This window comes from Gossypium hirsutum, chromosome A13 (assembly GCF_007990345.1).
Source record: "Gossypium hirsutum isolate 1008001.06 chromosome A13, Gossypium_hirsutum_v2.1, whole genome shotgun sequence".
Classification (NCBI taxonomy): Eukaryota; Viridiplantae; Streptophyta; class Magnoliopsida; order Malvales; family Malvaceae; genus Gossypium; species Gossypium hirsutum.
The window spans coordinates 13,696,618-13,719,557 of NC_053436.1; the positions used below are offsets into that span (position 1 = coordinate 13,696,618).

At 35.5% G+C, this 22,940-nt stretch overlaps 3 protein-coding genes across 3 annotated transcripts; 2 read left to right on the top strand and 1 right to left on the bottom strand.

Annotated features, from left to right (window-relative positions):
• The first annotated feature begins 424 nt into the window (after positions 1 to 424).
• Positions 425 to 4,215, top strand: LOC107894056 (transcription factor TCP21). The gene is made up of 2 exons (XM_016819262.2): positions 425 to 2,505; positions 3,142 to 4,215. The coding sequence occupies exon 1, from the start codon at positions 850 to 852 to the stop codon at positions 1,615 to 1,617; it is 768 nt and encodes a 255-aa protein (XP_016674751.2). The 5' UTR covers positions 425 to 849; the 3' UTR covers positions 1,618 to 2,505; positions 3,142 to 4,215.
• A 546-nt stretch (positions 4,216 to 4,761) lies between these two features.
• On the bottom strand, positions 4,762 to 8,597 carry LOC107894055 (tRNA (guanine(10)-N2)-methyltransferase homolog). Its single transcript, XM_016819261.2, has 6 exons — positions 8,236 to 8,597; positions 6,990 to 7,201; positions 6,220 to 6,537; positions 6,041 to 6,115; positions 5,868 to 5,942; positions 4,762 to 5,416 (listed from the first exon to the last, which is right to left on the bottom strand). Exons 1-6 carry the CDS (start codon positions 8,447 to 8,449, stop codon positions 4,904 to 4,906), a joined length of 1,407 nt encoding a protein of 468 aa, XP_016674750.1. The 5' UTR covers positions 8,450 to 8,597; the 3' UTR covers positions 4,762 to 4,903.
• Positions 8,598 to 20,337: 11,740 nt separating this feature from the next.
• LOC107894657 (uncharacterized) lies at positions 20,338 to 21,960 on the top strand. Its single transcript, XM_016819912.1, has 2 exons — positions 20,338 to 20,916; positions 21,106 to 21,960. Exons 1-2 carry the CDS (start codon positions 20,338 to 20,340, stop codon positions 21,958 to 21,960), a joined length of 1,434 nt encoding a protein of 477 aa, XP_016675401.1.
• Positions 21,961 to 22,940: the final 980 nt, after the last annotated feature.

Consider the following 22,940-nt stretch of genomic DNA (forward strand, 5'->3'; position numbering starts at 1 on the left):
TCTTTTGATTTTCAATACAATAATATTGAAGAAAAAATTTATTTAATACATATGTATTAAAATAGTTGGACCTATAATAAACAATTCTAAACTTTAAATTAAAAAATAACAAAAAAATGTTATAAAAAATAAAACATTTTCAAAATAAATAAAAACTTATTTCTATTTACAAAAAAGAAGAAGAAGAAAGTGAAAGTAAGTAAATATTAACTATTAAATTAATTTATCATTAACTTATATATTAAAATTAAAAAAATACTTGAAGTTAAAAATTTAAGGGTCAATTTAGATGGAGGATAAATTAAAATATATTTAATTTATTTTTTATCTTATATTATAATAATTTTATAATATTTAATCTCATTGTGACTGATATTTTTATACAGACTATAAATAAACCTATCATCAATCTAAATCCACCGTAGATGTTAATTTAGCTATGGGTACGATAAGATGAAACGAAAGGAAGAGGGTAGAGGTATAGTTGAGAGGGAAATAATTGAAAAAAGCGTAATTTTAATGTGATTCAAAAGGGGGCGTAGGAAGTGGGAACCACCACCCATGTGCCCTCCCTCCTGTCTCCACCAGCTGCTGCCGCTCAATGATTAGCACTCTGCTCCCTCCCCAATATCCATCCCTCTCCTCTCTGTATTTCCATTAATTTGTTTTTTTTTTTTTTTTGCTTTTCTTTTCACATCAAACACCTACAATAACACTGCAACCAATCTTTTCAGCTTAACCCCCCCCAACAAAAAAAAAGAAAAAGGAAAAAGAAAAAAACTAAGTGAGAACATTTTCAGTGAGCCTAGTCGAAATTGTATACGGTTTTGGGGTTTTGTTTGGTGCCGCATGTCAAATTCAGAGGCTGCTGCTAAAAACGGAGCAACAATGGATACCCAGAGACAACAAGCGCCGGGGAACGGTGCCCTTGCCGTCAAGAAACCTCCCTCCAAAGACCGTCACAGCAAAGTAGACGGTCGTGGACGGAGGATAAGGATGCCCATCATTTGCGCCGCTCGTGTTTTCCAGTTGACTCGCGAGTTGGGTCATAAATCCGACGGTCAGACCATCGAGTGGCTGTTACGCCAGGCCGAGCCTTCCATCATAGCCGCTACAGGTACGGGGACGACTCCAGCCAGCTTCTCCACCGTGTCAGTTTCCGTCCGCGGAGCCAATTCCACTTCTTTGCCGTCAACGACTTCTTCGTCGTTGGATCATAAGCCTTTGTTGGGTTCCACCCCCTTTTTACTCGGAAAACGTGTCCGGCCCGACGACGATAACGCCGGGAAGGACGATTCCGGAGGGGCCACGGTGGGACCGGGCGTGGGTTCTATCGTGGGGCCCGCTGGAACACACACGGGTGCGTTCTGGGCTGTTCCAGCTAGGCCTGACTTTGGTCAAATATGGAGCTTCGCGCCCCCGCCTCCTCCCGAGATGGTGGTACAAACAGCGGCTCAGCAACCAGCTGCAGCTGCGTTTTTCGTTCAGCAACAGCAAGCGATGGGTGAAGCGTCGGCGGCGAGGGTTGGCAATTATCTTCCCGGTCATCTGAATTTGTTAGCCTCCTTGTCGGGTGCTCCGGGAGGTTCGGGTCAAAGAGACGATGACCCTCGTTGAATTTGGGTGGACCGGTTTACCCTTGTTGTTGGGAGTATATATATATTTATATGAATACATAGATTCTATAAATATTTGTGTATCAATGTTGTTTTCATGTGTGTGGATGTGGAAGATCATTTCTAGTTGGAATTTTTAGGGATAGGGGAGTTAGGGTTTTTGAGGAAACGATTTGGGAGTTTGGAGTCTGATGAATGGTTTCAAATTAGGGTTTTCCCCTTAGCACTTCTATTTGATGATTAATTAGGGTTTTAGAGCTTTCACAATTGTTTAGGAATTTGAGAGTTTATGTTGGAGAAGAAGAGGGGCTCAAGAATTAGAGCTTTCATGAGTGATATATACTTGGGGATTTCTTTTGTCATTAATTTGGGTTTGCTTATTGCTCTTTGATTTTGAGCAAGTACTTGCTGATTTCTTGCTGCATTGAAGAATTAGAGGTTTCAAGCCTGGATTTGGAGAATTCAGGCTTTTCCCTCATTGGCAAGTTCTTCCATTGTTCTTGTCATAGGAACGACGAACGAGCAAAGCGATTAATCTTACTTCTGGATTGTACTTGATTTACATATTATTGGGGTTTGATCGGTTAACCAAAATAGGGTGACTGGATGCTGAACGCCAGAGATTTGCTTGCTTGGCTACTTAACTTGATGCTGTGGATATATGGTCTCCCTAAATATTCTGGAATTCCTTCTATTGCTATGGTTGTTTGAGGACTATTAGTTTCTTTGCAGCTGTTGCTTAGCATCGGAAATTATGGTTCTTAAGTGCATAGCTCATGGTATGCTGTTGACGTGGGTTGATCTGGCCCTCTCTCTTCTGCTTTCAGTGTTTGTGTTTGATCGCATGGTCTCAAAGGAGACTGCTGTGTGAAAGATTGCATTCCTTTCTGTAAGATTTTTATTTTGGAAAACTTTAGCTGTACTTTTAGCCATTTCTTAGATTTATCGTGTGCAAATAATGTGTTCTTCATGTATTGTTTTGGGTGCCTGTTGTGTGAATAAAAAAACCCATATGTTTTTCTCAATTTTAGTTCCTTCTGCACATTAATTATCCCCATCATCTTCTCTTGTACGCATGACTTTTGTTTTGCTATTGATTATTTGTGCAAATTCAATGTCTGAGTCGTGTTTGATTTTTTATATACGTTTACCTCTGGCTTACTAACTCTTGTTCCTTCAATGGTGGATGTCTTCTTTTGATATCTCTAGTAACCAATAAACAGATCCCATATGCTGATTAATAGTTTGGTTTAGAGGTACAATAATCTGATCACTGTAGCTTCATCGACATATTCACTATGAGCTTTGTGAACATTAGACACTAGAATTAGCTTCTTTGATCTTGATGATAAGAGAGCCTAGAACTTTAAAACTAGCTACGATTCTCAATTTAGTCCTTGGAAATTAGTTGCCACTAACTTGGATTTTAATGACTTTCTCATGCTATTTATTGCTACTATTTCTCGGACCTATGAACGTATATTTGCATATGCTTAAATGATACTTTCATGACTCTTCTTCTTAGCACTTGGAGAGGTCAGTAACGAGCACATGCAGCTGTCATCGCAGACCCTCCACCGGAAAAAAATGTTGCAGTTAATGCAAAGCTCAGTGGTGATGGTTCAAATCATACTTTTTCAGAAGGTGTTGCTTGGTAGGGAATTGAACTATTTGTGGATCTTTGAACTTTTACTTGCATATCAATTCTAATATGGATTGGTTCAGTCGGTTGAGTACATAGCAGTCCCCATTTGGCAAGTGTTAGGACCCTCTATGAGGCTGGTGGCATGTTCTGACCCTAGAAAAATATACTACTAGGAATTAGCATGAACTGCTGCGACTAGTAAGCATTTTCTTGGAAGCAATGACAGGCACTGAGTTCAGTTCCTTGAAAACTTGGCCATCTCATGATTTGAGAATGGATTTGACTATCAAAAAATAGCTAGCGAAGATGGTGACTTCATTCTGTGTTTTCCAGGAAAAGAAATGGGACATGAAGATTGATAGTATATTTTATTGAATTGGGGGGTAGAAAATATAAAAAAAGTGAGGAAACAAACAAGTAGTGAAGGCAGCAATGAACAAAGCAAATATTAGTGAAGATAGAATGAGTACAAAAATCATTCATCATTGTACCTTTGTTTGAATATTAAATTATTGCAGGCAGGTCCCCAATAATTGATGATGGCGGGCCCCCCTTTCATTGGGGGGATTAAATGGCTTGTTGAAAAAAAAGAAGGAAATTGGGGATTGTCTTATGATGTCATTGGAGGATCTCAATCCCTATCCTAATTCAAAAATCTTAATAGCCATTTAGATTTCAGACAGGCGAAATTTGGTCCCTAACTGAAAAATGGGGCCACCATATCCTTTCATTCATGGGGTTGGGCCATAGTAGTTGAGATAATCCTTGGCTACTGAAGCAGAGCACATGCAAGTGCAACAGCAATGCTTTTGCAAATCATGGGGGGGCCTCAATTTTCAGATTTTGTGATTGCTCCAATTTTTATATATGTTTTCTTTGCTCCTTTTTGGGGAGCATTTTACTCGTGTATATATATACACACGTATATATGATATTGTTGGAATGGGTTGTTTTCTTTTGGTCTAAGATTGTTCCGAATTCGGTAATTACGTTTGATCTCGCTTAAATTCGGAAAATAGTGATTATTCTTTACTCTATAGTGGGTCTTCTCAGTTTAGGGCCCATGAAAAATGAATAAAGACTACTAAGGGGCATTTAATCCCTTTTAACTATAATTAAGTACATGTTTTATGAAAAAAAAAAGAAATTTGAAAGAGAAATTATCTTTAAATTTCATTTGGGATTAATTGGATTGAAAATATGATAGAGTTATTTTATAAGAAATTGTCTTTTAAACAATTATTATTTTATAGTATCGAAAAAACAATTATTTTATAGAAAATAATAAATGCATAATATGTGGTAGTTATTAACAAAAGGGTTCTTTTTTAAAAGCTAAAAAGGGGTTATTTTTAAGAAAGAAAAAATGGTTTTTTTTTTTTTAAAGTAGATGAGTATTTTTCAATTAATTAAGGCAAATATATATATTTTTATTTTAGACCTAAAGTAGCTAAATAAGGTTTGTTTTTTTCACCATTCTTTAGAAATAAACACTTTCGATTAAAAAGTGAGACAATAATTTTGTAACTTTGGTTTATAGAATTACAAACAAGAAGGGTGAAAATCAGAATTTTACCTTATTTTCTTTTTAGAATAAATATAGCCCCTAAAACAACAGCAAAGATATTACACGTATTTCCCTCTATATTTGCGCTTTGATTCTTTGCTCAGTTTCTGCTGGACTGAAAACAGAAGAGTGAAGATTTTTACCTTCTTCCAACCACTTGGAATGATTCGCCTTGAACTCCAAATGTTTCATCCAAGCTGCCAACGCAAGTTCCTCGGTGTACGAGGACGTCTTTACCATGGTGAGTAAAACCCGACTGTATCGTGAGCTGAGTATCTGTTCTGAAGTGGCAACCAACTCGAAACATGGATGCTCAGGGAAATGATCTTCGCACGAGTCTTCTTCTCTCGACACGGGATAAAAGAATACGAGCCTGCCACCAATTACAAGCATCCTAGCAGCAAGGTCAAGCAAGTCATGCACACACTCAGCTAAGCTGTAAGGCGCAGTTGAAGGTATATGGTCTGCCCTTTTGTCATCTGGAACAGTGTAAGGGCCAATAACCCCCTTCAGCAATTTCCGGCCTCCAGATTTCCGTCCACCAGCTCGAACTCCATATGGAGGATCACAAATTATTGCATCAAACACCTATGTAAAAGCAGAGCGAAAACATCATACAAGTAAATTTCAGAATATATGACAGTTAATGGACAGCAAAGATTGCCTTTTCCCTCACAAAATAAACCTTTGAACTTTATCAATTTATTTAGATAAGCCCTTATACCTTTATTTACACCCAAATAAGTCTATAATCTTTAACTTGTACCCAAATAAGGTATATATAGGGGCTTATTTGGGTACAAGAAAAGTATAAGGGGCTTATTTAGCAAAAGTAAACTAGTCCAAGGGCTCTTTTAGTTGTTTACCCATTAATGAATGACTGATTATGATGACATAGCGAATTAAGCAAATGTACCAGCCACATACTGTGTTTTTGTATTTCAATCAAAACAATGCCTAGATGGAACAAATCAAATTCAAATACGAATAAAGAAGGCACTAACATATTCAAAAGCAAGCAATTTTTACAAGAAATTACCTCCTTTAATCCAGGACGCCAAGGAGGAAGGTTGTTATCCGCCCTCAACAAAGCAATTGGCATCGGCAATCCGTACTAAAAAGATGCAGGGCAAATGAGCATGTAATCTCATGCAGAACTATTTGCAGGTGGGTTTCAGGAAAAAGGTATTGCTAGTTATATTGCAGATTCACCTGTTTGAAGTTGCTCCAAACATTACGGTCAGGGCCGCGCCCATCACGCACCACTCGGATGTCAATATCAGCACCCTGGATGAATTCAAACAGTTCCCGTATGATTTCCAATAATAATAATAATAATAATAAGCAATGGGATGAAGAATAAATCAGACTAAAATAAGAAAATAAAACACCATTGTCATTGCTCCAAAGTGAGCTGCTGAAACCAGAATGCTCCCCGTGCCAACAAAGGGGTCATATACAAGTTTCCCAGGCGCAGCCTGCGCTTGATTGGCCATTAAGAAAGCCATTTCCGCATCCATTGCTGTTGGTCCAAGATAATTTCGGCTTTTCAACTGATACGTGGGGAGAAGCTTCCTATCTGCTCCACCAACTTCCCTACCGAAGAATATTCTCCTTTGTGCTACCGGTGGAAGTCCATTATTAGTTGCAATGTCATCAGTTTCCATGAGCCAGAAATTGTGATCAGGGTTCTTTAAATTAACTCGACCCTGCAAACATGTTGATTACAGTTACCATAGCAAATACGATCTATCTACCTCCAGACTTCATTTCAATATGCGTTCTATACATATTCGGGGATATGGTAAAACTTAAAAAGAAAACAAAGCATACATGTGCTAGACACATGCCCATCCAACATTCACCATGAGTCAAGTAACATAAAATACAATTAAAGAAAAAGCACCAAAATATGAAAATATAACATCTTTGTTGCTCGGATTCTAATTCTTCTTGAAGTACCTGATATAGGATACAAACTCCAAGGATCCTCCAAATACATGCCTGTATCAGAACACTCACTCACGAGTCCGAGTAACATATTATAACATTTTATTTTTCCTTTTACTCTACATGCCCCAGCTATGGCTTTAATGTTCCAAAGGAAACCGGTCATTCAAAGCAAACTTCAGGATCAAGAAAATCATATTAAGAACCAAACCTTAAAAGAAATATATGAAAGCCCCCGAATCCGTTCATTCTGCTCCAGAAGGCTCATAACCTTCCCAAAACTATCCACGGTAATCTTAAACGTACTTTCAGACCCCAAATATGGCAACTTTCGCTCATCAGGGTAGCTTTTAACAGCCTCTTCAAGCTCCTCATAGCTACCTCCTTCTCCCCAAAGTTCATATATTCCCTTCACAAGTATACCTACAAAGGGATTCACAAAACTTCTTAGAATGAAAAAAAAAGGTTCAAACTATGATTTTGGTCCCTCTATTCTGCTCAAAATTGGAATTTAATCATATTATAATTCAATCCTTCTTTGTGTGTAAACCCAGGGTGTCCTCAAGTCATATTGAACTTAAGAATAGTCCTTATCGACCCGAGAGTTAAAGTATTCCCAACAAGTGCGCTTCCAAGATTCAAACTTGTGTTCCCACCCTCAGATGAGATCACTACAACCTTAAACTACAGCCTGTGGTATAATCCATTATTTTACTTTCAAAATATTAACTAACACCGCTAACCATTCCTCTAGTTTTAGCATAATATACTTTTATATTGCTCTAACTATGATTTTATTCCAAATAACTAAATACCATTAACTATTGCAATTAAAATATAAACGAAATAAGGTTAAAGTATATGCGAAGTCCATCTATTATAAGGACTAGATCAAATTAGTCCCTTTACTATTAAATGGATCAATTTAATCCCTATTCTATTAAAAAAAAATCAAATAAGACCAATTTGTAACAAGTTAACATTTACTATTTAAAAAATGACATAATTTTTTTTTCCTTATTTGCAGTTTAACTCCAAACAAAATGTTCTGTTTGCAGAATCATAAAAAGCTTTCAAAATATAACTCCTCGAAATTTAGAATCCAGAATCATTGGATTCTTTTTAATAGTGCATGTACTAAATTGATCCATTTATAATTTGATCTGGTCTCTATAATAGAGGGACATTCCAGTTACATTCACTAATGAAATCATGTAAGTTATGCAAATAGATTTTTTTTTTCAGATGTGTTTTCATCATTTTATGGGGAAAAAAAATCTAAATCAGCATTTTAATTGTGAGGATAATCGCTGTTAATTATTAGAATTATCAGACTATGCCAAACTAAAGTAAAAGACTAAATTCCAAGTTTAAGTATAGTAGAGGGACTAAAACCACAATTTGACTAAAAGACATTTTTTAAAATGAAAGAAATAGGAAGTGGCGGCAGTACTTACTTCGATTGGCGACGTTCTTGGCCACGTCCTCGGAAGGCAAGTCGACGAAATAGAAAGGGGAGTCGGGGTGATGGTGTTGAGGTAGCCGCCATTGTAGAACTCGGTTACCAGGGCGCCGTTTGTCTTCGAAAGCTCCGAAAAGGTCAGCCAGGGACTCGACTTCGGGTTTCCGGTAATCGAGCAGCCTGTGGTAAAACACACATAAATACCACATCGATTAATGTTGGGGAACAGTCTTTTTTTGCAAGCTTGAAGAAGGAGAATTCAACGAATGCCTGGCCAATAACGATCCAAATTCAAAAACCCCCATACCAAAAACCCTTCTCTTTTCAATCAAGGGACATACGGTGCCGTTTTAGTCAAAGCTAAAGCATAGATGGGTGGGTTGGATCTAAACTTGATAACGGTCGAGTCATGTCGATACAAAATTTTAGGCTTATTTTTCAGGCTTGACCTGGTTCATCCTTAAAATGACTTAAAATTTTATTCAAGCTCGATCTAAATTAAAAAATTTTAACCTAAGCCCGACTTGGCCTATCTATATTCAAAATTTTTAGATTATTTTTTTAATATAAGAACAAATTTTAAAAATATAATATATCGAATACACTAAAATATTAAAATAAATATTTCTCAATAATTGAAAATAAATTTTTAAAAAAGTATTTAATATTTATGCTTAAATAATCCTAATATAGGTTCAACTTAGAAAGCAAATGACTCTAAAATAGTAACAAAATTAATAATAAAACAGGAGCTATACAATATTCAAATTATAATAATAGAATAGTAACAATATAATAATGAAATGATAGCAAAACAACAGTGAAATGACAATAAAACAACAGTGAAACAACAACAAAATAATTGATTCGGATTGGGCCCAGGCCGAATATCCTACCCAACCCCAACTCGTTTAGAAAATGAGTCTTATTTTTTGTCCAAGTTTATTTTTTGGGTCTTTATTTTTGTCTAAACTCTTTCACTTTTTGGGCAGGCCTTCGCCAACCCATGATCAAGTCTAGTTGAATCCATTTGGATTCAAATAATTTGAGTTCTTAAATTTACAATCAGATTATTTTGGATTTAGTTTATTTTGGGTTCAAATTATTTTAAATTCAAGTATTTTAAATTAGGTTGTCAAATTTTCAAGATATTTTAAATTATAAGTTATGATGATGGATTATTTTAGTTTTAAATTATTTTAAATTTAGATTATTTTTAATTTAAATTATTTTTTAATTTGAATTGTTGCATTTTATACTAAATGGAGTTAAATAAGGGGTGCTATCATTCATAAAAATCTCCTAAATGGGCACTTGGGAGAAAAGCATACAGTAATTTTGTACCAATCAAAATAAATTTAAGGTGGTTTTTTTTAAGAGAAAAGTGGCTTTCTTAATAAATTATGAAAATGACCTATTTTCAATATTAATTATTGGAATGGCCTGAAATCTACAATAGACATCAATGCTGCCACTTCTTAAGGCGATACTACTCTAAAATTTTACCCAATCATCAGCCAATCATTTAGATATTGACTACATTCAAAAATAATTTTTTTTGTGCCACCAATTTTCCAGATGGCATCTGTATGTATTTTTTAAAATACATTTATTTTCACAGGTAATCCTGAAATAGAAAAAAAAATTAATTCTGGTGATAGCTCCAAATGTGGTGGCACCAGTGTCAATAATTTCTTTATTATTATTATTATTTTTTTTGGGTGCTGCCTCTTCATGTAAAGGCACCAAATTCTGTAAAAAAATTATTTTCTTGGTCCGAATTCCAAATGTGGCAACACTTGTGTGGAGTCACCAAAATCTGTAGAGAAAATAAAAATCTTGGTTTCAGCTTTAAGTGTCACACCCCAAAAACTAGTTTAGAATAATCGGGTTAATAAATTGAGGGTTTAAGTCGGATACCAAAATTAGTGTCGTAAATAATTAGTTAAAATTTCAGTAACCTCAGCCAGCTTGTCAAAAAAAAACATAATTAGGTTTTTATTTTATTAATCAACTTAAAACGAAATTCAATTGCGAGGTCTAATTTGAAAACAATGTGTTTTAATTGAGTTAGGACCTAATTGGAAAATTAGGTAAATTTAATTAAAATATTAATAATTAGACTTGACTATAAGTATTAATTATTGTATATAAATTAAAATCGGAATGCATTAAAAATTATAAAGTTAAATAAGTTCATAAAAAAATTGAGTAAATGTATAAGCTAATAAAGAATAGGTAAGTTGAGCCCGAAATAAATATATACAATTAATAAATAAAATTATGTAAGAAATGAGTTTTAAGTTTGATGGTTAAGTGCTATTTCTCTATCTTAAAGGTCCTTCCTTTTTTTATTATATATATATTTTTTATTTTCAATAAATTAGGATAAAAAACACACTAAAACAAATATATTTGAGGGAAAAACTAAAAAAGAAATAGGCTTAGGCCTAATGGGTAGCACACTAAGTTCCTTCCTAATTGACCCAAGTTTAAATCCCTTTTTTTTTCATAATTTCGCCAAAGACACTACAAACATTAAAATATGTAATTTTTAAGTGTAAAAATTGAGCAAGAATGAGTAACAGGCTCAATGGTAATGCGTTGGTACTCATTGAAACTAGGGTTTAAGCTGCTGCCTCCTTTCATTTTAATTTTAGATTCGGCAAAAATTTAGGAAAATTTGCAGATGTTGCCCCTAAGGTTAACAAACCCTAAGAATTGACTTAATTCTTTCCTAATTATAATTCATATCTTACTATTTCTCAAAATTCCAATAGAATTAGAATTCTACCATCTTTTTATCTTATTTTCCTAATTAAAATTTCGATTTCCCCCTTTTCAAATCCTAATAAAATTTGTCATCCATCCTTTTATTTATTCTCTTTTTGTTTTCTTTCTATTCTCTTTACACCATATTTTCATCTTTCTCGTTATTGATTATTTTGTTTTTCCAGATTAAAACATCTTTCATTCAATCATTCTTTCTATCGGATTTGTGATTGACGTTAATAGTATCTCTATTCTTGCCAAGAATTGGTAAATACATCTTGTTTTCGAGGTTTAGATCCTGAATTTTCATAATATTACTATTTGATGCTAATCTTATGTTCGATTAACCAATCATTTATGGTTCTTGCCAAAATATTTCATTAATCTTAATTGAATCTTGATACCCAATGTTAACTCGTGTATAAATATAGTTTGAATGACTCGTTTTAGGTGTATCAGATCATATTTGAATCGTGAGAAATGTTGATTGGACTCCCAGAGACAGGCGTGTGTTCTTTTACAAGTGAATCAAAGCAAAATCATGCCTAAGATAGGGCTACACAGTTTTCCTCACGGGCGTGTAGACCACACAGACCCTCACACGACCATGTTCCCCTGAAACCCTAGGATAGTTTGAATCGCACACGGTCTAAGACCTTCTACACGTCTTGCCACACAGTCGTGTCTCCCTTGTACCTTGATTTTGTAAATTCCATATGGCCACAGGCTATATGGCCATGTAACCCCTCCAACGACTTAAACATTTCCACATGGCCTGCTACATGATCATGTGCTCCTATTTTTTAAATTTTAAAATTTTACCAAAAATTTTATGATTTTTTCAATTTAGTCCCTAAATGGTTCCCAAACTATTTTAATGTTTTATTTTATTCAATTTAGTCCTTGATAATATAAGTAATACTAGAATCCATGATCTAATTGGCTGAGTTAATGTTATATAGATATTTGCATGAATGGTGAGTAATACACATGTCTATTGTATCTGCATTTGTGATTGTACGTACAACATGCCTTATGTTACCATTAAACCAAACACTTAATAAGCATGACTTTTGGTATTGAGTTGATCTGTTATAAGCATATTATTTGCAACTATGTTGAACTGTTATAAGCATACTAATTGCTATCATATTGTTCTGTTAAAAACATAATTAAATGCTACCGTATTGATTTGTTTGAGCTTTTCATATTGCATTGCATGCGATGGGACTATATGTACGAATGAAGTATTAGCAGCTTGTCTGCACCATTTAATGGATTATCTATACCGTACTAGCAACCTTTATCTGCACTGAATTAGTGGTTTACCTACACTGTATTAACAACTTTTATTTGCAAATGTGTTGTGTATCCACAACCTATTAATAGCTCGTCTGCAAAAATTATTTTATAAGAAAAAAAAACCTGGTGGTTTATCCACATCGTATTACCAGTTCATCTGCAACATTAGTGATCCATCCACATTGTGGTGTAAAGGTAAAGAACTTTTGGGGAATTCCTATTGTGGTGTCTAGTGGTGGGGTAGGAACCTTTGTACTGTTCAATTGAAACTGTATTGCATCTATAAGTATTTACATGACTATTAACACTAAGATAATATGTTGATGAAGTGATTTGATTTAACGATATTTTGCATTGCTATCTAATTGTGATTTATTTTATGAGTTGATATTTTGTATGAATTGTCTACTGTTCGCACTAGTTTTCTTGTGACAAAATCACACTGGACTTCATAGCTCACTCCCTTTTTAATTTCCATCCTTACAGACAACCCATCAAGTTAGGACGCGAACACGACATATAGAGGACTTAAATTTATTTTATTTATATGAAAGTATTATTGGGCTTATTATTATAATTTATACTATTTCACGAACTGTACTATTTTATTTATTTTGTGGCATGAGACTCATATTTAGGTTTTGGTTTTTAGTTAACATGCATGACTTTTAAATTTCTTTTAAGTGATGAAATAATGATTATATTCAAGTATGCATTAAATATAGGTTTTATTAAAGCTAAATTGAATATCACTTTTTCCATTGTCAAGCTATAAACAAATTTTGGGAATAATAAATAAATTGAGTAAGTTTTCAAAAATAATCATCGTTATAAGAAAAATGTTAAAGTTAATCAGTTTTGATAACTCACGAGTTTTTCCGAAAATAAACTAAGTTTTCTTCTAAAGTAAATAATCGTCTAAAAATTACTTTTTATAAAACCCCGATCGCTACTAGGCCATTTCGGTGGCCGATGTAATCCCTCGAATTCGGGCCTAAAGTCTAGGTCGAGTTGCAGAGGTTACACCAAATTTGGTGGCTAAGGGTGAATATTTGATCGAGTCTAGTTGAATTGAGTAAAAAAAATTTGAGTCTAGTTAACGAATCCTATTATTTATACTCAATGTTGCGTTTATATGGATCGATTATTTAACTGGTAGACGAAGTACAAGATTATTTAACTATATAAATAATATAATGATTTTACCTTTTAACTTAATGAGTAAATATTTATCAAAATAACATAATTTTACCTTTTAACTTTAGAAAAGATAAACATTTATCAAAACAATGTAGTTTTACCTTTTCTTATTTGGATTTTCAGATAACTCGAATTGTGTAATTCATATTCGAGTTAAACCAAAAAACTTAATTTTTGTATTCGAGTTGATCTGAATAACTTGATTAACTCAAATAACTCGAACAATTTAATTCAAAATTTGAATTTTTTTCGAGTTTTTAGAATCGAATCGGATTTTGCTCCCCCTAGTGGTGGCACTAGTATTTTTGTTTCTTTTTTGGTGCTGCCTCTTCATGTGGAGGCACCAAAATCTGTAAAAGTAATTTATTTCTCTAATGCCAACTCCAAATGTAGTGGCACCAATAAATTTTTTTGGATTTTTCACTTTCGCCTCTTCATGTAGAGGCACCAAAATCAGTAAAAAAAATTTTCCTGGTGCCAACTCTAAATGTGGCGGCACCAAAAACTGTTTTTTGAATATTTTAGTGCCGCCTCTTTATGTGGAGGCACCAAAATCAGTAAAAAAAAATTATTTCTCTGGTACTAACTCTAAATGTGGCGGCACCAATATATATATATTTTACATTTTGGGTGTCGCCTCTTCATGTGGAGACACTAAAATCATTAAATTTTTTTCTTAGTGTCAACTCCAAATGTGGCAGCCCAGGTAAATTCCTTTTAGGTGCCGCCAATAAATGTGAAGGCACCAAAATCAATATGTCTATATAACCCCTCATCCCGACACAGTTCATTTATCTGTGTTTGTTTTGTCACATTTGTTGCTAGTTGTTGAAGAGAGGAGAGAAAAAAAGGCAGTCTTTTTTTTGTAGTTGGAGTATAAAACATAAAAATTGTATCGAAGATGAATAACCAAATTCTCATTTAAGTTCCTTTTGATGGAATCATTTTACAAAGGGCGGTTGGTTGTGTATTTGAATATTGTCTGTATAGCCCAATATTTGCCCGGGTTTGAACCCAAACTAAACCTACCCAATACACATCAGCCAACCTTTACCCACTAACCCAATACAAAACAGCCCAATATCTAACCTAAACCCGAATGGCCCACTACAACCCATTCCAACCTAATACCCACCCCAATTTCATCAGCCCAACATCATCAAACCCAATCTAAACTAACAGCCCACCTAAACTAACCCACTCAAAACCGAAACCCTAACAAACCCTAGCCCATTTTCGGCTTCCCACTTGTACCTGCCCTCTGACACCAGCCATCAGCACCATACCCTGGCGCCCCAGCTCTCCATGCCACCGTTCAACCACCCTGCAAGGACAAAATAGAACACGCAACAGCAAAAACGGAAAAACAGACAGTGTAAAACATAGGCTATAAAAGGCCGAATGAAAAACAGATTAGGGGTTGGATTTTTTCTATCAATACAAAGGATTTTTCTTTATTTTTTTTAATACTAGCAGATTAAATACAAGAACAATTCCAAACATCAAAGCAGTAGAATAGCATCAAATCAAACCAAAACCCTAAGGTGAATTTTCTATTTTTATTTTCCATTTTATTTTCGAATCTATTTCTTCTATATCTATAAATACATAAATATAAATAAAAGAATAATATTATAAAACGTAAAAAAAATAATAATAATAAATAAAAATTTTTACCTTTTTCGGCCACCGTGCACGGTGGCCGGCGCCGGCGCCGGCGACGGTCCGACGATCGACCGGTGATAAGTCCACGGCCGAATTTCCTTCCCCTCTCCCTTTTTTTCTTCCACCGGTTCCAAATGAATTTTTTTAAAAAATTTTGTCTTTTATAGGGACCAAAACGGTGTGTTTCGGTCCCCCCCGTTTTAACGAAAAACGATGTCGTTTTGGCCACGGGTCGGGTCGACCCGACCCGCTCCAGCTAGGATCCGCGTGTTTTTTTCTCTTAGGGGCTATTTGCGAAAACGGTCCTTCTGTATTTTTGGTGTTTTAAATCAGGTTTATATTTATTTACAAATTAGCCCTGAAATTTAATCTGTTTTATAAATTGGCCCCCTTTACTGCGCAGCGTTTTAATAGTTGGGGATATTGCACTATTGGTCCCTCCAGGTCATGCGCGCGTTGCAATTTGGCCCGATTTCCTATTTTATTTCTAATTTCACCCCAAGAATTCTATTTTGGTCACGATTTCGTCCTCTTTTTGTTTTTGTCCTTAAATAGTATTTGTAATATTAGTTTTGCTATATTATTATTATATTATTGTTGCTTATTATTATTGTTGTTGTGAACATATTATACTATACTTAATATTATTATTATATTTACTATTAGTTTTTATAAATATTAGTGTACTTTGTATATGTATATATAGGTAGTAATGTTTTATTACTTTATTTTTATATGTTTATTATCATAGTAACTTTTTGTATCTCAATATTATTATTTATATTATTATTATTCTTACCATTTCTTTCATGTTTTATAATAATACTATTATTATAATCTTACTTTATTATTATCATTCTTATCTAATACATTCTTATTATTTCACCATATTATTATTTTATACATTATTGCTGTTATTAACATACTATTACTATTATTATACTTATTAATAATATTATTAGTACTAGTATTGATTTTCACTTAATATTTATATATGTATATGCATGTATGTATTTATGTGTTGTATTAATAGTTTTTTTTATATATTATTATCATTTCTAATATATATATCGTATATGTTTATGTATATATCATATATATTTTTCAATATTATTAGTTATATATTTTTTATACTATATCATGTATATTTTATATATATTATCCTTATTATTATTATTAATCTTAGTATATGTTTATTTATATATGTATATGTCTTTAACATATATATAGGTATATATTTATGTAATATTGTAATAGATTTTTTATCATGGTATGTATATATTATGTAAATATTTTAACATCATATTGTAAATGCATTTTATATATTATGTATATATATATACCTTTTTAATAGTGTATTTTTATATATATCATGTATATATTGCGAATATTATATATGGTATATTTCTAATACTATTACTATTTATATATATATCACGTATATATCCTTAATATCATTATTATGTATATACCTTCATTGTTTCCATTTCCTGTTTAATTCTAGTATTACGTTTAATATCGCATATATCTTTATTGTTTTTTTTTATATTATTGTTACACTTATATATGCTTTAATATATTTCTAGCTCTGTCTTGTATTTATTTTTATTTCATATCAATTTGCTTTGCATTATTTCGAAAATCTTGTTCTCGTTTTCTAATTAATTTCAATACATAAGGCAATGTACCGATTTAACATCAAGTCATCGATTTCATCGCTATGTTGGGTGAAATTCGTTGGCTCGAGTTAAAACGGGACACCCTTCTAAAAAATAAAAAAAATAATTACTCTATTGTTTTAACCGGATTACGACTAAATGTTACATTGAACTTGTATTTTTGAAAATCAAGACAACACGTGTTTAACAAGATACCAATTTTGGGCGTCGCGAGGATGCTAATACCTTCCTCGCGCGTAACCGACTCCCGAACCCTACTTTACTCTGATTTTCACGTAGACCTAAATTTGGCCTTCATTTTTGTTCAAGAATAAATTTTCCTTTCAAAAAAAAAGATGATTTATTAGGTGTCGAATCACACCTAGGAAAAAAGATCGGTGGCGACTCCCCTCTTTATTTCAAAATCAAACTTCAGTTTTCAAGTTTTCATTAAATCGCCACAATTAGCGACCAAGCTAAAATTTTACGTCGCTACAGTTGGCGACTCCACTAGGGACGCCTTTTTTGAGAGTCGTGTCTGGAATTAAACTCGCGTTGTCAAAATTTTCAAAGTTCTTTATTCAAATTAACATTTAGTCGTGATCTTCAAATTTTTGTTTTTAGAAAAAGGTCATGCATTCGCATTATGTTGTAAATGTTTTTCTAACTCGTTTTGTCCTTTTGTTTTTCAGCTTTAAGTTTTATGGTTTTAGTTCAGTAGTTTTTTAAATAAAATGAAAGGTTTGTGAGTTTCTCCCCACACACCGTGCACGTGCATCTTTGCATAACATGAGCTTTATACCCGGGCTCCGTCCGTTTAAGTGAAAGTAAACGCTATGCCTTCGTGAGTTAACTCGTCCCTCCGTACAGGCTAGTGAATACTTTCAGGTTACATATGACTTATGCTTTCGTGAGTAACTTGTCTCTCCGCATAGACATAAGTAAATGTAATCCCTCGAATTGATCTCGTAAGCCTATGATGGGCCATAACCGAGGCTCTGTACTAATCTTAGTAAATGTCAGTACAGACAATTCGAGTACCCACCTAGAACCAAAACCGCATATAGTGAACCGTACAAACCCCCTAACTAGAGCCATGCCGAACCTCTGCTCGTTTAGTAGTCACCAAGATAAGTGTATGGGAGGAACGCCTCTTACCTTTTGCATTTTCAATTACAAGGGGATTGGGTCTGTTTAATAAACGAGATTGGGTAGTTCGATTTGTTAAATTTTCCATGTTTTTCTGCCTGTATTTAATTACTAATCAAGGTTGTTTGTCTTTGCATTTTTTTCATCAGGCATTATAGGCATCATATTAAGGAGGCGTTGACTAGAGATCGGTTGCCAAAAAACGAATTTCTAATGGAAGAGTCAATTATACAAACAACCGAGAAGAATGCCGTGGTTCGGGACTGGTCTTTAAAAACTCAGAAAGAAAAAGGGGATACTTTAGTGGAGGGATGTATTGCCAATTTGCCCGAGCACGTAACTGTGAACGTTCGCCAGAATAACCTTGAAGACTTGGTTCGAGTTTGGAATCAGTGGGACTCGGACACTAGGGGTATCTTCACTGAGAGGTACGGAGATTTAGCCCACCTGATCACTATCAACATAGACGAGCATTTGATTCAAGCCATGGTCAGATTCTAGGATCCAGCTTACCAGTGTTTCACCTTCAATCAGAAAGACATGACCCCAACTATAGAAGAATACGCTGCTTTGTTTCGTATTGATAATGTGCAATCCTACAAAATATATGTGAAAGAACCCAAGCCGATGACCTTCAAGAAAAAGTTAAGGAGATTGACAGACATGATCGATACATGGGGAGAAAAATAGATAAAGAAGAAGAATGAAAACAGCTATATTCCGTGGTTTTCCCTGCGGGATTTAGTCCTAAATCATCCCGATATTTTGAAAAGAGTGAATCTGTTCGCTTTGGCCATTTACGGATTGGTCGTCTTCCCAAAAGTTCTGGGACATATAGAGGTTGTAGTAGTGGACTTCTTTGAAAAGTTAAAACAAGGAATCAACCCTATCCCAACTGTTTTGGCCGAGACCTTCAAATCCCTAAGCAGTTGTAGGAGGAAAGGGGAAGGGCGCTTTATCGGATGCGCGCAGTTGCTCAATGTCTGGATTTTGAGCCATTTTTAGAAAGTAGAGCGTACACCGTACCACATGTTTTCAAAAACCTTCGCCTCGTTGGAAACCTAGCTTGAGAGAGAATGGCCAAAGGATGTCACTGAAGAGCATTGGGTTTCAGTTTTTCAGAACCTTCGAGCTGAAGATGTAAGCTGAAGAGCACCGTGGATCTGCCCTTTGGTTCTATTATACAAGGTTGGGCAACGAGTGAATAGTCAGCACGTCTCGTCGACAAATTACACTGTCCAGAATCCTTTCTCGGAAGAAGTGCCATCTGAGCTAGAAATGGCAAGACAAGAATTTGAACGAGAAAAGGCTAAGATGTCTCAGGACCTTAGTGCTCTTCAAGAGGAAAATTACCAACTGAAGATCGACGTTCAGATTGAAAGATCCAGAATCGAAAAAGTGCAAATAGAAGCTGAAGTCGTAAGAAATGACTTAAGAGACCTCCATTTGGAAAATAAAAAGTTAAGAGGCACAATAAAGAATAGTGGGTTGGGCAAGTCATCAGTGGAATGGAAAGAAGAATTAAGCAACATCAAAGGAGGGATGGAATTCTGGAAAGGGAAAGTGAAGAAAGAAGAAGAAAAAGCTGCGCGGGCTATGATGAAGTTAAGGAAGAAAAACACCGAATATGAAGCTGTGTCTGCTGAGGTAATGACTAGTCGGTCTAAACGTCAAGAACTAAAAGAGAGGATACGGGATTTAGAAAACATGCTGCAAGATCGTCAACAACAGCTAGATACTCTCTTGGAGGCTTTGGAAGAAAAGAATAGTCAGTATGATAGAGACATTCGTGCTTACGAAGAGTGCCTCCAAGAAAAAGAAATGCAACTTAGCTATTTAATCAATAAAATTCGTGGGGTAGTCATGCACGTGGTACAACTATCGGAAGAAGCTGAAATTCTCATTTACCAATTCCCTCTAAGTCGAAGATCAAACATATCAGAATTCTTAGCACGAGTAAAGAAATATGGCGATATAGCTAGGAAGTTTGTGTAATGGTTGAATCGAAAATGGCAAAATATTTTGTAATGGACTCTTTTGATAAATGAAATGCCTAAATAGGGGCCATCTTGAAATCAACACTAAATTCTTGCATATTCATTCACGACTAACATTCATTTGACATTTATGCATTCATTCATTCATTCTTTCATTGCATATCCCATAATCGTTCGCTGAGGTTAAAACATACAATTCGCAGTTGTAATATCGCAAGACTGGAACCACGTCATTTGTATAGGACACGCCGACAAGCTAGAGTAATGGAGGCTGAATTCAATGAAAGGATTGAAAGGATGAAAATGATTCAAAAGGAATTACAAGAGCAGTTGGCCAAGTCGCAGCAAGAGACAATGGACTTAATGGTGAGATCTCGAGAAGAAACGCTCGAACAAAATGACCAAATGGCCAAGATAATGGAAATGATGTCAGCTCTGGTAAAAGGAAAGGGACCTATGAACCCTGACATTGTGGAGCCACAGTCAAGGGTTAACCTCGATCAGGATCCGCCCCATCTTCCACGATTTACTCTACTGCACACCCACACAACACAAAGAGGGTACGCTCAATGGGAACCTACAGGCCTAGAGCAACGACCAGCGCCACCTGCTAATCTGGGGCAAAGAATGTTCGTATCAAACCCGGGGGCTAGTCCTACTGACCCACTTGTTCCAGATTTGGACGATTCAGCAGAGATAGCCAGGTTGAAATTGGATGATCACGATGCAAAGGAGAAATATAGGAGCCTAGAGGAAAGGCTTAAGGTGATAGAAAGCACTGAAGTCCTCTCTGCACTGAGCGCTAAAAAGCTCAGTTTGGTACCCGATTTAGTTTTGCCTCCAAAGTTTAAGGTACCGGATTTTGAAAAGTACGATGGGACAAGATGCCCAAAAGTGCATCTCATCATATTTTGCTGGAAGATGACCGGCTATGTGAGTGAAGATAAGCTGTTCATACACTGCTTTCAGGATAGCTTAGTCGGATCGGCTCTTCGGTGGTACAACCAGCTTAGTAGGGAAAAGATCCGATCTTGGAAGGACTTGGCATCAGCATTCTGTGAGCAGTACAAGCATGTATCGGATATGGTGCCTGATCGAATGACTTTACAAATGATGGAAAAGAAACCAACAGAAATCTTTAAACAGTATGCGCAAAGGTGGAGAGACATCTCAGCCCAAGTGGAACCTCCACTGACTAAGACTGAGATAACGATCCTTTTCATCAACACGTTGAAAGCACTATTCTATGACAAACTAGTGGGAAGTGTCTTAAAGGACTTTGCGGATATTGTGATATCTGGGGAACTTATTGAGAATGCCATAAAGAGTGGAAGGATGGAAGGTTCTGATAGTTCAAGAAGGGCGGCACCCGTAAAGAAAAGAGAGCTAGAAAACCATTTGGTAGGAACTGGAAGCCGTTACACTCCAAACCCATATCCAAATCAACCCCGACCTCAATATCACTCATCTCCAAATGTCTATTTCCCTCCTCAAAACCCTCACTATCAAACACCACCTCCTTATCCATCCTACCCTGTATATGCCACGAACAACCAAACACTAGTCACTGCATTCCCACAAAATATTATACCCTTCCAAGGCGAGCCTAAAAAAGAACAAAGGCCACCAAGACCTAATCCTGAGAAACTGCAATTTACTCCTATTCCTGTGTCGTATGGGGAACTGTACCCAAAACTCTTGGAGAAACAATTAATATCTCCCTATTACATGGCACCGCTTAAGCCTCCATACCCGAAATGGTTCGATCCAAACACTAGTTGTGCATACCATGCCGGGAACCAGGGGCACTCTACGAAAAACTGCCTTGCTTTCGAAAGGAGAGTTGAAAGACTCATCGATGCGGGTATTCTGCGATTTGATGGTACTGGCGGTAAGGCCGGAAAATCATTCCCAAACCACACCGAAGGGAATGTGAGCGTAGTGGGAGAGGAGGACAAACGGCAAAGTAGAAGATGAGTTTCTGAAATAAGAACATCTCTACAGAAAATCTGGGAGGTACTAGTTGAAAAGGGGTTGCTCTGTCATCTTAACAGAGTATTCGAAGGAAAAAATGCAAAAGGTCAAAGTTTTTGCGAATTCCATGGTATTAAAGGGCACGACATTTAGTCCTGCGAGAAGTTCAGGAGATTACTACAAAATATGATAGATAATAAGGAGATTAGGATTTTTTATAAAGGCGAAGAGGCCAATAAAGGAGAAATATGTGCCTCTGACAATCAATCGTCAGGTTTCCCGTATAGCGCTGATCGACCGTTAATAATTTATTACGACGCAAAGAAAGAGCCGGTAAAACTAAAGATGATTATCGAAGTACCATCTCCTTTCCCCTACAAAGACAATAAAGCAATACCATGGAAATACGACGTCAATATCGTCACACCTGGAGATGAAAAACCCAAAGACGTGATTGGAAGTGTTGGGGAAGTAGGTCATTTCACTCGTAGTAGAAGATGTTATTCAAAAGAGGTGAACCAGTGAAGAAGAATAGTGATTTGAAACAAAAAGGAAAGGCACCAGTGTACAAGGCTGAAGTCGAGCAGGAAACTCCTCCCGTGCAAGAAGCTAAAAAGCCCGTGGATGGGGAGGAAGTACAGGAATTCTTGAAATTTATCAAGCACAGTGAATACAATGTGGTGGAACAATTGAATAAGCAACCAACACGAATCTCGATTTTATCTCTACTGTTAAATTCAGAGCCACACTGGAACGCCTTGTTAAATGTGTTGAATCAAGCTTATGTGGCAAACAATATATCTGTTGAGAAGCTTGACAGATGGGTGAATAATCTAAACGCGGATAATTTCATTTCTTTTAGTGATGATGAAATACCACCCAATGGTAGAGGCTCCGTGAAAGTATTGCATATCACAACCCGCTGCAAGGGTTACATAATACCGCATGTGTTCATCGATAATGGGTTGGCACTCAACGTCATG